The 16,320-nt window shown below is 36.4% G+C and overlaps 1 protein-coding gene across 1 annotated transcript in view; it reads left to right on the top strand.

Moving 5' to 3' along the window:
• Positions 1-16,320, top strand: part of USH2A (Usher syndrome 2A (autosomal recessive, mild)) — an 802,205-nt gene that overhangs the window by 683,019 nt on the left and 102,866 nt on the right. Inside the window, exons 58-59 of the mRNA XM_011929421.1 lie at positions 3,563-3,721; positions 5,298-5,460. Coding sequence (XP_011784811.1) covers positions 3,563-3,721; positions 5,298-5,460 — 322 coding nt within the window. The remainder of the gene's footprint in view (positions 1-3,562; positions 3,722-5,297; positions 5,461-16,320) is intronic.

The raw sequence follows: 16,320 nt of genomic DNA, 5'->3' as shown, positions 1-16,320 counted from the left end.
GAAAGACCAAAACACTTCTAATATTAAACTGAAATAAATATGAGCTATACACACATTTAAGAAAGATTAACAGAAATAAGATGTTTTTTTTTTTTTGAGACGGAGTCTCGCTCTGTCGCCCGGGCTGGAGTGCAGTGGCCGGATCTCAGCTCACTGCAAGCTCCGCCTCCCGGGTTTACGCCATTCTCCTGCCTCAGCCTCCCGAGTAGCTGGGACTACAGGCGCCCGCCACCTCGCCCGGCTAGTTTTTTGCATTTTTTTTTTTTAGTAGAGACGGGGTTTCGTCGTGTTAGCCAGGATGGTCTCGATCTCCTGACCTCGTGATCCGCCCGTCTCAGCCTCCCAAAGTGCTGGGATTACAGGCTTGAGCCACCACACCCGGCCAATAAGATCATTTTTAACCTAAGTTTTGGCAAATCAACGAGTGACAACAGCCATAGGGATAAATGTTTTTGAGCAGAAATTAGAAGAAACTCCCCTTACCACCATGCATTAGTAAAAAGCAATCACAAATAGGGCGAGCTCACGGAAGGCTTTTGTACAGCATTGTTTATTATTATGCATCTATATGATAGTAACACACTTAATGAATCTTTATTTACAACTATTCATCCATTCATTCATTTTCTGACACACTTTTTCCAGTTCAGGGTAGGGGTGACCAGGGCCTAACCAGGCAACTCAAGGCCATTCCGTCACGGGGAACACACACACACACCCACACTCACTCAGACTAGGACCATTCAAACACACCAATTAATTTAATGAGAACATCTTTAGAATATGGGAAAAATCCAGAGTACTCATAAAAAACCTCCGCAGACATGGGGAGAACATGTAAATTTCACACAGACAGTGGCTGCAGCTGGGAATCAATTTTTTTCCTCATCAATATTAATGAAACAATGTTGAATGAAACAACATTATTCGAGGACTTACGGTACTATGATTGTTCCTGTATTTGAATATACTTTGATATGAGCCCATAAATCTCCAGGGCAGGTGTATTTCAGGTTGGGATACTTGGTCTGCAGAACTTTAAATTTCTACCTATAATATGCTTGTTCCATCAGTAATGATTCTTACTTATCCATCATTTGTTTCCTTGCTTTGGAACAGTCTCCAAGAATGACTCTGCCTTACTGTACATGTTTTCTCAAACCTATCTTGTCATTTTTCCCCCAGGTGTCCTACTCTAAGATTCCATTATCAAGGAAAATCATAAGTATAGTGATATAAGTGTTGCTGTCAGATGGGCCTAAGTTCAAGTCCTAGCTTCTCCAATTAATCAGTGTGCAATCTGAAACAAGTTATTTAACTTATCTGAGTTTTAGTTTTCTCATCTTAAAAAACAGTAGTATTTATCATGCAGTATTGTCTTAAGGGTTCGTTCATTCATTCAATCAACTAACATTTATTGAGCTGCTACTTTGTGCTAAAGTCTAGGCAGTGGAACCACATTGGAGAAAACAAAGTCCTAATTTATACAGTTGACATTCTAGTAGTATTAAATGAGATAATGCATGCTGCCTGGCATAACAGAGGGATACAATAAAATGACTCTTCATGTTCATACTACTTCTGCAGGCATTGTAAAGACTTTCAAACTGGTTTCTCTATGTCTTGTCTCTCATGTTTTTAAGCCACTATTCACTTCCCAACAGTGCTATCATTCTAAAATACAGATAGACTCTCATTTTCTTGTTTTTACCTGCAAAGTCTCCTTGTTGCTGATTATATATAAAGCCCAAATTTCTCAAAGAAATAATTGATGAAATTTCATAGTCACTTGAGTTTGGGAGTGAAAAAGGCAGGATCCACTCTAAAAGTCTTACTCTAAGATTTCCATCCTAGGAAAATGGGAAGATGGTATTATGACTTACCAAAAGAGGAAACCTAGGAAAACGAACAGGCTTGGGAGTGGAATATATAGCTAGTTCTGTTTTAGACTTGTTGATATTATAGCCTCTGAGGAATATACATGTAGAAATGCCTAGTAGGCTGTTAAAAATGCAAAGCTGTAATACAGGAAAGATAGAAAGCTAGAAATAAGAGTTTAAGAATCAATGATAGAATGTTAGTAGTTTAAGCTACTAGAATAAATGTACCAGATAGTTTAGCCATGATGCTCTAAATTTAAAATAAACATTCTCAGTCTAAGTTGCCAAATTTTACGCGATCTAGCACCTTTCCTGAGGAAGCAATTGATCAGTACTTCTGAAGATGATCAATATCTCCTTCAGACACCTCTTTTTCATCTATCTTACACAAAATCCTGAGCATCTTTGGTTTGTACCAGCCCTTCCACTCAGTAAATAGAGAGGCCACATCTATAAAAAGCAAAACCACATTTCATTCCTTAGACTTCATCTCTCTTAGGTCATTGAGTCCTGTGCTTTCTCAGTAATGTTATCTGTAGATTCCACTGTTTCTAGAGTAAAGATAGAGTTATGTAGGTACTACAAAAGTATGTAACTAAACTCATAAATGTTAAAAACTCTCAGATCAAGGAGAAAATGTAATAGGAAATTCCATTATATTCTTCATTCAAAACTCATATCCTGTCCTTGAAAAAGTATGCCTGTTGTTCATGACCAAATAAAACTTAACAAGCATTTAATTATATAAATAGATTTTGATGAGGCTAAACTGACAAGACCTACTTTCTTTAGGAAGGAATGGTGAAAAATGGCAATAATTGAACCCAAATTTTCTATGTATTTAGGGCCATAAGTCTTACTGACAGTGAACTGTCCTGGCCCAATAATTAATGCACTGGGAATTCTCTAGGTAGACCATGATTTGATATTTTATGGGCTGTTATGTCAAGGATCCATATCAGATAGGAGGCATACACAATGCTCGACAGAAAAATTATTGTCACAAGCAAAATCGGTGTTGTTTTTTATGAACTTTAAAAGTAAGCCTAGAAAAAATATACGACAACATAATTGCCTTATATGTTTTAAGTGAAATGTGCCTTCATTTTTATTTGCTAATAGAGTATATCTTTAAATAGAAATATTACACTTTTAAAAATAGATTACGCGATTATGCACATTTCTTACTTTTGAAATACAGAGTCTAATATTTCCCAACTTAACTTTTATGCAGCTTTTAATTGCTATATTAAGAAGTATTTATTTTTCAATTACAACTTTTTTTTTTTTTTTGAGACGGAGTCTCACTCTGTCACCCAGGCTAGAGTACAATGTCACGATCTCAGCTCACTGCAACCTCTGCCTCCTGGGTTCAAGCGATTCTCCTGCCTCAGCCTCCCAAGTAGCTAGGATTACAGGCACACACCACCATGACCGGCTAATTTCTGTATTTTTAGTATAGACAGGGTTTCACCATGTTGGCCAGAATGGTCTTGATGTCCTGACGTCATAATCTGCCCGCCACGGCCTCCTAAAGTGCTGGGATTATAGGCACGAGCCACCATGCCCGGCCTCAATTACAAAATTTTAAATAGACATTATTTTTAAGAGACAAACATTTGTTGCCCATTCTGTATTTTATATATATAATTTGTTTATGTTCTCTCTCTCTCTCTTTAAAGGGATTCTCATTCCCAAAATTCCTGTGGAGTACAATGTCTTACTCAATGATGGAAGTGTAACACCTCTGGCCTTCTCCGTTGGTCATCACCAATCCACCCTTCTGGAAAATTTGGCTCCATTCACACAGTATGAGATAAGGATACAAGCATGTCAAAATGGTGAAAGTCTTTCAGACATTTGCCCTGGGTGTTTATGAAAAAGTATTTCACTAAAAAATTTCATTAAAAAGGAATAGATTCTCAGTCCAAATACAAAGACTAACTTTTCATTTCTTATTTGTAGTGGACTGTTTACCCAGAAAAATCACAGTCTGGCATCGAGTGAAGCATTATGCATTTCTGCACATTAAATCATGAATATTTAAATATATTAAAATGGTGGTTTGCAAAGTCTTGTTTTATAAGGCCCTTTGAAAGAAAAACACCTAGCTCACATAAAGGAGTCTCTGGTAATATAAAACACAAATGAGTATTCCAAAAATTTCACAGAAAATATATTTACCTTGGCTTTATTTAAATTTTATCCAGGAGGAGGAAGTGAGAAGTTATTTAAAAGTTGAATTATACCCAAATGAATCGTGCATATTTTATAGTGCTTCCTTGAATCCTACTTCATGTATACAAACTATCACCTTCTGTTTCATGGTTTAGGCTGTGGTCAGTGAAATTTTCATGTATCTGTGTTGTGTTAAGGAAAAGCCTCCCCCATTTCCTTTATCTCTCCAAACGGATAAATAGCTAAACATAAACTGAGATTTAGGACGGGAGAACAGGGAATCAAGAGAGGTATACATTATTTTATTTATCTCTTTTAAAATAAGTATAAACATTAACAGAAATGGATATATTATATATATTATATATGTGTATATCATATGTAACATGATATATGTGATGTCATCATACGTGTTATATAACATATAATATTCATTTGCTAAATAAAGTATGTAACTCACCTTAATATACAAAACATTTTGCTTCACCTTAAAGAAATTTATCAGACATGATGTGCAGTTAAAACTCCTGTCTTGAATGTCCTTAGGAATTTCTCTTTTCACATAGTGCTAGTTCTCATGGAGTTGGTTAGAATTATGAGTCTGCAATTTTGCTATGCTGAACTCATCAGAAATTGCTAGTCGGTTTGTCCACTTTTCTCTAAAAAATAGACCATGGCATTTTTGTTTGAGGGATATTGCTTTCTCTGATCTGTCCTCACCTGATAAACATGAAAATAATTTTAAATGAATGTTTTATTGATTTAAGTGCAAGTCAACATCTGCATCTCTGTGTCCCTGAAACTGTGCAATGGAGGTACAATATCCTTCAAATAAATTGTTTGATTCTTGTGTGTTTGAATAATGTCCATAAGTTTAAAATATTGGCAAAATAAAATATTATTAAAAGCATACAAGAAGTGTAGGCCACACAAACACTTGTGAAATTCAAGTGCATTATCACTTTCTGGTTAGAATGACTACAATAAATAGAGAAACTTGAGCTCAGACAAGAATATGCCTTATTGTTTATGTCTACGTAAATATGTGGCTAATTAATGGGTTTTCCAGAAATGATTTTCTATTTAAATGTTCACATCCCATAATCTGAAACACATGTACAAGTATACATGCAAAAGCACAGGTAAAAATAATTTTCATGATATCAGTACCCTTCTATATGAATATTTAGCTCTTTTCCTTGCTTGAAAAATTACTGAAGACCTCAATTTATTTTCAAGGAAGTTGTGGAGTTAGCAGTAGGACGTTTGTCAAAACACCTGAAGCAGCCCCAATGGATCTTAATTCTCCTGTTCTTAAGGCGCTGGGATCAGCTTGCATACAGATTAAATGGATGCCGCCTGAAAAACCAAATGGAATCATTATCAACTACTTTGTTTACAGGTAAGATTGGCTGTTACTATTATTTTTAGTTATTTAAGAATGTTTACTGCTCCAACATGGCAGAATCAAGTGTGTTTTATATTTCCATAAGAGCATGAATGGGAATTCATGTTTTGTTTTTATGGGTTTTTTGTTTGTTTGGTTTGTTTGTTTGTAGCACCTAACAGTGGGGACTAAGACTGGTGCTCAAACTTTTACAAATTAACCAAGGAAAAAAGTCATAACTACCATATAACATTTTGGATAGAGATCTGTTTGAAAACTGAGACCTTATAGCCCACGTAGACTTATGTTTAGTGATGGGACAGAACAGCCCTCTAAAGCAAGGGTTCCTAACCCCCAGGCCACAGAGTCCGTGGCCCATTAGGAACCAGGCCACCCAGCAGGTGAGTGGCCGGTGAGCAAGCATTACCACCTGAGCTTCACCTCCTGTCAGATTAGTGGTGGTATTAGTTTCTCATAAAAGTGCAAACCCTATTGTGAACTGCGCATGTGGAGGATCTAGGTTGTGCCTTCCTTGTCAGAATCTAATGCCTGATGATCTGAGGTGGAATAATTTCATCTTGAAACCATACCCTCTAACTGCACCGCACCAGTGTGTGGAAAAATTGTCTTCCACAAAACCAGTCCCTGGTGTCAAAAAGGTTGGGGACCACTGCTTGACCAAGAAAACATAGTCTTTCCAGAGAGGAAACCAGATACAAGACAAGAATTCTAATATTTCTCATTACTTATTATGTAGAGATTAAAAAGGTTTTTCTCCTCCTCCAAAGATGGTGCTTTTCATAAGCAGAAAAAGGGGCTCTCCTCTCCAGTTTTCCTTCTGTCTTAACAAGCCTCCACTCCACTGGTTAGATGGTGTTATAGCAGCTTGTTCCATCATGTGCAGAATTTATTGAGTGTACCTACCTAAAATAAAGAAAAGAGGGAATAGGGAAGAGAGGAAGAGAAAGATTGAGGAAAGAGAGAGAGACAAAGAGAGATTGAGAAAAAGAGAGAAAATAGTGAAAGAGAGAGACCATGAACATTTTGGTTTGAAGGATATTTTGCTCTCTGATCTTGTCTTCACCTGATCAACATAAACATTGCTTTAAATTAATGTATTCTTTAAATAAATAATGAATGAGAAGGAGAAGGAGCAGGCAAAGGAGGAGCATGAGGGAGAGATGTAGGTAGGGTGAGAAGAGAAAAAAATAGAGAAAGTGAGAGGGAGGTGAGTAGAAAGTATAATGCAAAGAGCCAAGGGGGCAAATAACCTGTCAACTGATGGCTTGCTACTTAAGACAGAAAACACAATCATTGGTAGGCATACAGGATTTGCAGATTGAAAAACCCAGTCCCATTCTGAAAGCAATGTATTTCCTTCGAGTGTACAAAGCAGAACACCTTTCTTCTCAGACCCTCACACCCCGCACCTCTTCAACATCCTTTGTTAGTGTCTCCAGCAGCCTCAGGCCTTCCCTTGTTTGGTCCTCTGCCCTGGAAACTTAGTGAAACTTACTTAGGCTCCTCTTATAACTGTAGATATTGAAATCCTTTGATTCAGATCAGTCTTCAGTGATGAGCTAAGGGCTTATAGAAAAAATTACAAAAGGAGAAAATATTATTGCGTTTCTGGTTATGTAAATGACATTACCAAAAATGAGCAAGCCAAATTTCTTCTCAGCAAACATTAATCTGAAGAATAATATTTCTGATTCAAATACACATGAACACGTAAAAATGGCTAATGTGAATTTACATTTTACACTAAGCACATTAGTGCAGGCTCTAAAATGCCCAACCTCTTGAAATAGTTTTCTTTCATCTACTCAGTGATAATTGCATGAGAAAAGCACATCAAATTCCTATTCAGAATAAACGGAAATAAAGTATCTGTTATAGACCAGGACGTGGCTTCACTCTGTTAGTTTTGTAAATAAAGCTCGTGATTACAGTGACTATTCCATGGCAGCTATAGAGAGGGAAAACAGGAAATATAATGCAGAAAGCCCGCTTCAATGAAAAATACTGTAAATTGAATTTGACAGCATTTGATGGCATCTGATTATTCTAGTCACAGCCAAACAATGATATAAAGAGTAATATGAAACAGAATGTGTTACTGCCTAGCAGACTCAAAAGCAATAAACCTTCCTCCAATGTGACACAATCACTTCACAATCATAATTGTAGCCTGTTTGATACCTCTGAGTATAGCAGAAGGGCACTGACTGACATAGATACATTTTGTTTTTTATTTAAAGTGAAATGAAAATGGCGCACTGGGGCTCCAGATACAATCGTTATATTCACCTACATAGGCATGAATCACTTGGCAGTTATTTCAGCTGAAGTTTAAATGTGCTTAGACAGCAACAATATCAAATTTTTCTTAGATAGCTGCAAAAAAAATCAGAAATTTGTAAGGACAGAAATAGAATGGAGACACATTGTTCTTTTTCATTCTGAGACTACACAGAACCCTTTATATAGTTATAGCCACCAGCCTGCAGTATTTCTGAGGAGGTTATGGCATGTAATTTCAGCTTCATCATTGGCCTTCTCTTTCTTCTATCAGCACCAAAGGAAGTACATTTAGCTCAAACCAAAGATGGGGTTTGGCCTATGTAGGTATTTTTATTAACTTGCAGGAAGCCCACTTGTAAATCTCATTTGAAAATGTTTGCCACTCTTTTCTCACCAAGCCCCTGAATCATTTTCTCTTCTGTAACTGTCCTTTATTGTTTAAATATTTCCTCTAGATATTATCCTATTAAAAATATCTGACCTAATAAAGACAGAAGATGTTTATGACTTCAAAAACAAAACAAAATAACCTAAATATCATCCTATTAAAAAGTGTCTGCCCTAATAAAGATAGAAGATGTCTATAATTTCAAAAACAAAACAAAGTAACCTAGTAAGAACAAGCTGTTGATATGATTCCCTCTGCTTAGTTTATCTGTTAATTTAAGCTATTTTGTTGACTATATATAAGTTACAACAAAAGATTTGCTACCAAAAATTTTGTAAAGAATAGAGACAAACATTTAAGTTAGTGTTTTGCAATCTGTTTGTTGACCACATATAGACAAGACTATCTTGGACATCTGCTTCCTCCTCTCAATGAGTTTCTCTTGCATAATAGTGATTCTTCAGTATTTCCCCTTTATTTTATATCTGTAATCTTGCAAGTGGCAAAAATCTCATCACTTCCATCTACAAAATCCATCAAACACATTAAATTGAGACTTTACAAAACATGTAATAAAATAATCTTCTCCCATTAGGAGCTTTAATTTTAACAGAAACCAAATTTCATGGGGTTTATTATTCTCATGAGCTTTCTCTTTAAATAAATAAAAAGATTTGATCAATGTACGTTGAAGGACACAACTATATACAAACACCCTGTAAACACTGTGCAAATAGAAACAAATGATGGCACTTCCTTCTGAGTATTTAGTAATATTTTAAAGGATAAAATCTGAAATAGTTTTGAAGACTGTATGATATGAAAAGGTTTTCAAAGTAGGAAAGTGAAAACAATTTATAAAATGGATAATTAAGCTGATTGAGTTAACTAAGAAAAGATGAGCATTGAATCAAAGACAAAGGAATTTTGATGTAATTCAATTTGTATTGGGTGGAAAGATGGATATAGATATGAATATCTATATAGATAGATACAGATAGACAGAAGACAGACATCCATCTGTCCATACATGTACATATCTACCGAGAGAGACACAAAGATCTATGAGACCCAAGCCCTTTCACCAATGATCTTCACTACAGTGGGAGATAGAAGACAAGCTAAATAAACAAACAAAAGCATAAAATATATATTGGAAAAAAAGAAATATTTACCAGAAAATTTAGAGAAGAATTCTCTGTCTAGAATATTCATGGAACACTTCATCAAGTTGATGCTATTGAGACTAGGCCTTATAAAATAAAGATTTAATGACTATTTAAATTGTAAGAGAAATACATTTGCTGGAAAAAATGTTTTAACAGTAGAGAAGATTACCAAGGTTATTATTCATTCTTATGATTTACTCATGGCATACATAATTTTCACTAATAGAAGTAACATGATTAATTTTAATATATTAACATTAATGTTTTCTATTTGTATTTTCTTCTTCATAAAAAGAATTATATTGTCCATATTGTTCTGCACACATACACACCTAATTTCTTTTAGTGACTCATCAATATTCTGTTATATGGATGTGTATCATATATTATTTAGCCAGTACTCTGGTGATGGCAAGATAGGTGATTTTCAAGTTTTCGTTACCACAGCAATTCTCTAATAAATATTCTTACAGTAAGTATACAGAGAATTATTCTTAGTACTAGAAGTACTGGGTCAACTTTTTGTGCATTTAAAATTGTTGAGTATTCCTAAGTTGTCTTCCAGATATTTTATGTAAGACTTTCTAATTCTGAAAATTTTTAATACAGGGTCAATCTTCCAAATCTGTCAGCTCAATATTTTAACTGGTACATTTTTGTTGTTTTAATTCAAGTTTTGATCATTATAAGTAAGATTGTTCATTTACTTAAAATATTTATCTTCTATTTGGGAGAGGTGTGTATAATATATTATAAATTCTTAGACTAATTTTCTACTGGATTATTTCTTATTGTCTATATTCTTTCCACATTAAAAAAAGTCTCCCTTTAGTGATCATATTAAAAATAACACATTAATTATTTCTTCCAGCACTTTTTATTTCTAAATGTAGAATTAATATTGTTATAGGAAATTAGATAAGAATTCATCTTCTTATAAAATGCTAACTAGTTCATCAACATTATTTCATAATCCACTGATTTGAAATGTCACTCATACAAAATTCCCATGTGCATCGGGTTCATTTTAGGACTTTTATTCTGTTTCACTCGTGGTAAATAGGTATTTTAACAAGCAGGGCCTGATGGTGAAGACATCATAAGTGAATAAAATAAATAGAATAAGAAAAATTTCCAACACGTAAGCATAGGATTCAAGGAATGGTCAGGTTTGACTGGAGTCATTGCTATTAGTAGGGGACATTTAGAAGATCAGCTTAATGATAGATTTTGGATCTAAGGAGTTTAGGTTTTTTATTCAGAGGCAATGTGAGCTGCTAAAGGTTTAGGGGTAAATAGAGAAGCAATGTAATATAGTGGAAAGAATGTGGCATTTGTAATCAGAAAATATGACTTTCAGGGCCTGGCTCTAACACTTACTAGTTATGTGACCTTAGGCAAATCACTGTGTTCCCTAATTTTCCATTTTTATGTGAAGAGAAAATAGTGAATATAAAAAATAATCAACCTCTTGGAATTCTGTAAGAATTAAAGGAAATAATATGTGTGAAATTACTGTTAAATGTGAAGCATGATAAAAATAGAAAGTTATCCTAGATATGTTGTCCAAAGCCATGCTTTAGAAAGTTAAATCTATCTGGCAGTTGTAGATGTACATTTAAAGTCAAGGAAAGAGGTTCATGGTTATAAAAGTAGCGGCTTGCATAACAGCATGCCTGGTAGGATTCTGCTTTCCTTTAAATATACAGTATATTTTTTACATGTATATGTATATCAAAAATGTCTGGAATATTAAACACCAAAACAGTGCTAGCAGTGCTTATCTCCAAATATTAAGCTATCAATGATTCTTTAAAATACTTCTACTTTTGTTCATCTGTGTTTTCTTATTAATTTTTATAATCAGTATATCATATGGTCTACTAAAGACAAAATAATAAATTTTGTGAGCCCAGATGCAAATCTATCATCACTCTCTTTCCAATTTTCCTATTTCCTTCTTCGTGTGAACATCACCATCACTTTCTGTAATAATCAAAGTCTGATCAAGACAGAGGAACTACACTACTTACTTTAACAGAAGGAATTTAATATAAATAATTAGTAAGAAGTTATAAATTTTTTAACTAGGTAACTAAAAGCATAAAAAGAGAACTCTAAGATATGGAGGTAACAACTACAGGAAACAACTAACACCTTTAGAACTGAGGGAACAAAGGGGAGTTGTTAGAATTATTAAAATGTAAATACATAGAGGAGGTTGCCTATGAAGCTGGGACTCAGACAGTTGAGGAGGAGCACCTGCCACTGGTGCAGTTGTCTGCAGGAGGAAGCGTGAAATTAAGTTGGTTTTCCAAATGGTGGAAAAATTGCATACTGCAATCACCTGCTCCCAAGGTACTTCTTTACTGCAACACAGAAACAGCCTAATACAGAAAATTGATGCCAGAAGTAGGGTGTTGCTATAAAGATACCTGAAAATGTGGAAGTGACTTTGGAGCTGGGTAAAGGGCAGGGGTTGAAAGAATTGGGAGGGCTCAGAAGAAGACAGGGAGGTGAGGAAAAATTTGGAACTACTTGGAGACTGGTTAAATAGTTCTCACCAAAATGCTGATAGAAATATGGACAGTGAAGACCCAGCTAATGAGGTTTGAGATGCAAATAATTAAGAACTAGAGTAAAGGTCACCCTTGTTATGCCCTAGCAAAGAACTAGGCTCCATTATATCCATGCCCCAGGGATTTGTGAAAGTGAGAACTTGAGAGTAATAACCTAGGGTACTGGTGGAAGATATTTCTAAACAACAAAGCAGCATTCAAGACTTTGTCTGGATGTTTCTAACAGCCTAAAATCAGATAGGGAACAAAGAAATGATTCAAAGGTGGAACTTTTATGTAAAAGGGAAACAGAGAGCAGAAGTTCACAAAAGTTGCAGCCTGACCCTGTGGTGGAGAGAGAATCCAAGCAGACTGTGGAGTGACCACTTTCAAGAGAGACTAGCATGACTATAAGGTAGCCAAGTGTTAATATCCAAGATAATAGGGAAAAGGCCTAGAAAGGCATTTCAGAGATCTTACAGGCAGCCCCTCTCAACATAGGCCCAGAGGCCTAGGAGGAAAGAATGGTTTTGAGGGCCAAGCCCAGAGCCCTGCTGCCCTGTGTAGGTTTGGGAACTGTTCCCAAACCTGACTTCTGTTGCTGCAGCTGCAGCTCAAAGGGCCTCAGATACATTGCAGGTAGGTGCTGTGTAGTGTTAAGTTAGCAGATGCACAGAATGCAGGCATGAAGGAGACCTTGGCAACTTCCCCCTAGATTTCAGAGGATATATGAGAAAGCCTGGGTGCCCTGGCAGAAGCCTGCCACAGGGGTGAAGCCCTTACAGAGAAACTCTACTAGGGTAGTGCAGAGGGCAAGTGTGGTGTTGGAGCCACCATACAGAGTCTCCATCAGGGCACTGTCTGATGGAGCTGTTGGAAGGGGGCCACTTCTCTCTAGGTCCCAGAAACCATGGACAGCTTGAATCCTAAAAAAAAGCCATAGGCATTCAACTCCAATGTGTGAGAGCAGCCACAGGGGCTGCATTCTGCAAAACCACAGGGGTGAAGCTACCCAAACCCTTAGGAGCCTAGTGCTTGCAGCAGTGTGTCCTGGAGTGGGACATGGAGTTAACAGAGATTATTTTGGAGCTTTAAGGTTTAATGTCTTCATACCAGGTCTCAGACTTGTTTCAGCCAATTTCTCCCTTTTGCAATGAGAATGTTTACCCAATACCTGTGCCCACATTGTATCTTGGAAGTAAATAACTTGTTTTGATTTTACAGGCTTATAGATGAAAGGAGATGAGTCTCCAGATGAGAGTTTGGACTTGGTACTTGAGACTTTGGATTTTTGAGTTAATGCTGTAATCAGTTAAAACTTTGGGGAACTATTGGGAAGACATGATTTCATTTTGAAATGTGAGAAAGAGATGAGATTTGGGAGGCCAGTGGTGGAATAATACAGTTTGTATGTTTTTCCTCTCTAAATCTCATGCTAAAAACAGATTCCCAATGTCGCAAATGGGGCCTAGTGGGAGGTGATTGCATAATAGGGTCAGATCCCTTATGAATGGTTTAGCACCATGCCCTTGGTGATAAGTGAGTTCTTGCTCAGTTTGTTCATGGGAGATCTGGTTGTTTAAATGTCTAGGACTTTCCCCCTCTCGCACCCACCTCTTTCTTGCTCCTGCTCTCTGCACCTGATGCACTTGCTCTTTCTTTACCTTCCATCATGATTGTAAGCTTCCCGAGTCTCATAAGCAGATGCCAGCATCATGCTTTCTGTGAGCCAGTTAAATCCCTATTCTTTAAAAAGTAGCCTACCTCAAGAATTTTTGTAGCAATGCAAAAGTAGCCTAATATAAATTAGAAAAAAAGAGATAGCAGATAGAAGGATATGATAACTCTTATTTAAGAGAAAAGCAAGGAAAAGACTTTCTAGAAAAAGTGATATGGGGCCAGAATTTTAAAAGATGTTGTAGCTAGCTTATAGAAAAAAGGAGAGGCTGGGTGCGGTGGCTCATGCCTGTAATCCCAGAACTTTGGGAGGCTGAGGTGGGCCGATCATGAGGTCAGGAGATCGAGACCATCCTGATTAACACGGAGAAACCCTATCTCTACTGAAAAGTACAAATCTTTAGCCAGATGTGGTGGCAGGCACCTGTAGTCCCAGCTACTCAGGAGGCTGAGACAGGCGAATGGCATGAACCCCAGTGGCAGAGCTTGCAATGAGCCTAGATTGTGCCACTGCACTCCAGCCTGGGTGATAGAGCAAGAATCTGTCTCAAAAAAAAAAAAAAAAAAAAAAAAAAAAAAGGGAGAATAAGCAAGAAGATGGGGAGGGGTATTGCCAGAGAATTAGCAGATACCAAAGCCATGGAACTATGAAATACAATAGAATATAAGAAACTATAGTCAAGCATTTGATGATGACTAAAGTATAACATGGGACTAGAAATTTCAGAAAGGTAAGTCCTTTTGAGAATCAGCAGATTAAGGATAAGCATAGGCCATTTTACATGGTAAATCTCTAAAGAATTTTTAAAAGGACTAAGTCTTAAAATTTTTGAAAGGTTTGTGATGTCTCTTCCCTCAGCAACAGAATGTCTACTCACACCGAAACTTGATGATTCAACATTCACAAAGCATTTTGTAAATCACCTGTGTTTCCATTTGTCCTCTCAGCAATCTAGTTCCGAGTCTGCATTTATTCTTATATAAACTGTTGCGATGACCTCCTTGTTCAATGCCAGATGCCCATCATCTCCAAGATAACTTCATTCAGATCGTGCATTACATTTTACACAATGATTTTTATGTTTTAATTTTTATAAGAATTTTCAGAGGTTTGTCGTACACTATGAGGTTGTTAACTCCTCTTTGCAAAATGAAATAGAAACTAGAGGACACAGACAGGCAAGTTCACCCAAGGTCATTGAACTTAGTGGCAGAGCCAGGACCTCCAACCTATCTCCTCTGACTACAGATGTTTCTGATTATCTATTTAAACTCAGAATATTTTTAATATTCTTCATGGAATGGGGCTGGCAGTTTCATAACCTTAAAATTGTTGTAGTGCATTGGGTTCTAGGATTTTGTTTCAATTGCTTTTGAAAATAAGCAGTGACAATTGCTGGAGGGGAGAGAAGGAATAAGGAGCTCCTAAAAACATTGTACATTGAGACCACAGAAGTGTGAATGCCTTTAAAAATATATGGTTCCTAGTTTTTATACTTATTTTTGTTTTCCTCTTAGTGTTAGGCAACATTACACTAACTAGTTGGAAAAATACATTCCTGAAGTATCTTCCAAATGAGCTTGAGCAAAGAATAACCATTTGGCTATTCAGAGAGAACTGAAAATGTGATTTCTCTAAACACAGGCTACTCAGGAGGAAACACTTCCAGTTAAATGAACAGGTGATGCCTAAATCTTAAATAGATTAGGAATAATTGTGGTTTACTCAACCACTTCTGCTCAAAATGTATTCAGACATAAAGAGATTCTGTTTTTTAGCAGTGCAAATGGGACACTTACCTCTCCACGATATTAATTTTTCAAGAATTCAATAGTGATAAGAAATACTTAATCAGGTTGCACCTTTAAATTATTTTGGTGGATAAACTTGAGACCAACAAAATACTCAATCTTTTAAATAGTATATATATATTTAAAAATCAAATTTTAGGCACATTTTTTAAGAATGTCAGCTTTACAGAAACCATGACTACATCTCAATTTGGGAATTCATGAGAGTTTAATAAAAATTAATTGAATTGTCATGGAAAGGCTGAAGCTAGACAAAATAGAAAATGTTACTTCCCCATAGACCGTCATAGGTTTGTTTGCTGTATTGTGATCCTAGCAAACACCTTTTTAAAAATCACTGAGAGGAGTCCTTCGCTATGAGCCCTGCGGTTCTCATTAGAATGGCTCTCCCCCAATGACACACCTGGTATCTGATATCTGCAGCAAGTACAAAGGCCAAACCCTGCAAACCTTCACTGAGTGCAGAATCTGGTCCACGCATGGTAGCGAGCAATAATGAGGTGGGCTGCCGAACCATAATTGCAGGTCACTGAGAGGTGTCTATGAAGTCTCTATAGCTTCCAGCAGGACGCTTGTCATTGCTCATACTTAGGTCATCATGATTTATCAACTTGAGGATCATCAGATTCCCAAAGCCAAAGATTTTACATATTCTGAGTTTTTGTGAGAGGTACTGTCATTTACTTTGTCTTAATAACCCTTTACATTTTGATGGAGCTGGTTAATCTGATATGGCAGCATGTGAATTTTTCAGCTTCTGAAGAGTGTGTTAATTAAATACTCTTAACAGCCTGGAAAATATTGATGCATTCATCACTCTCTTCTCAACTAGAGAGAGAGCTGAAAGAGGAGGGTCAATGTCTTGGTTACATTCTCCCCCAACCTAGAATACTGCCTTGATAGGAAATAAGAACTGATGGAAAAGAGGCAAAGATGCAGAGAAGTCATGGGATTACATAACTTTTAG

The sequence above is a fragment of the Colobus angolensis genome, unplaced genomic scaffold, assembly GCF_000951035.1.
Source record: "Colobus angolensis palliatus isolate OR3802 unplaced genomic scaffold, Cang.pa_1.0 Scaffold81, whole genome shotgun sequence".
Classification (NCBI taxonomy): Eukaryota; Metazoa; Chordata; class Mammalia; order Primates; family Cercopithecidae; genus Colobus; species Colobus angolensis.
Note: the sequence above shows the minus strand (reverse complement) of the source record. Positions and strands in the feature narration are given on the sequence as shown.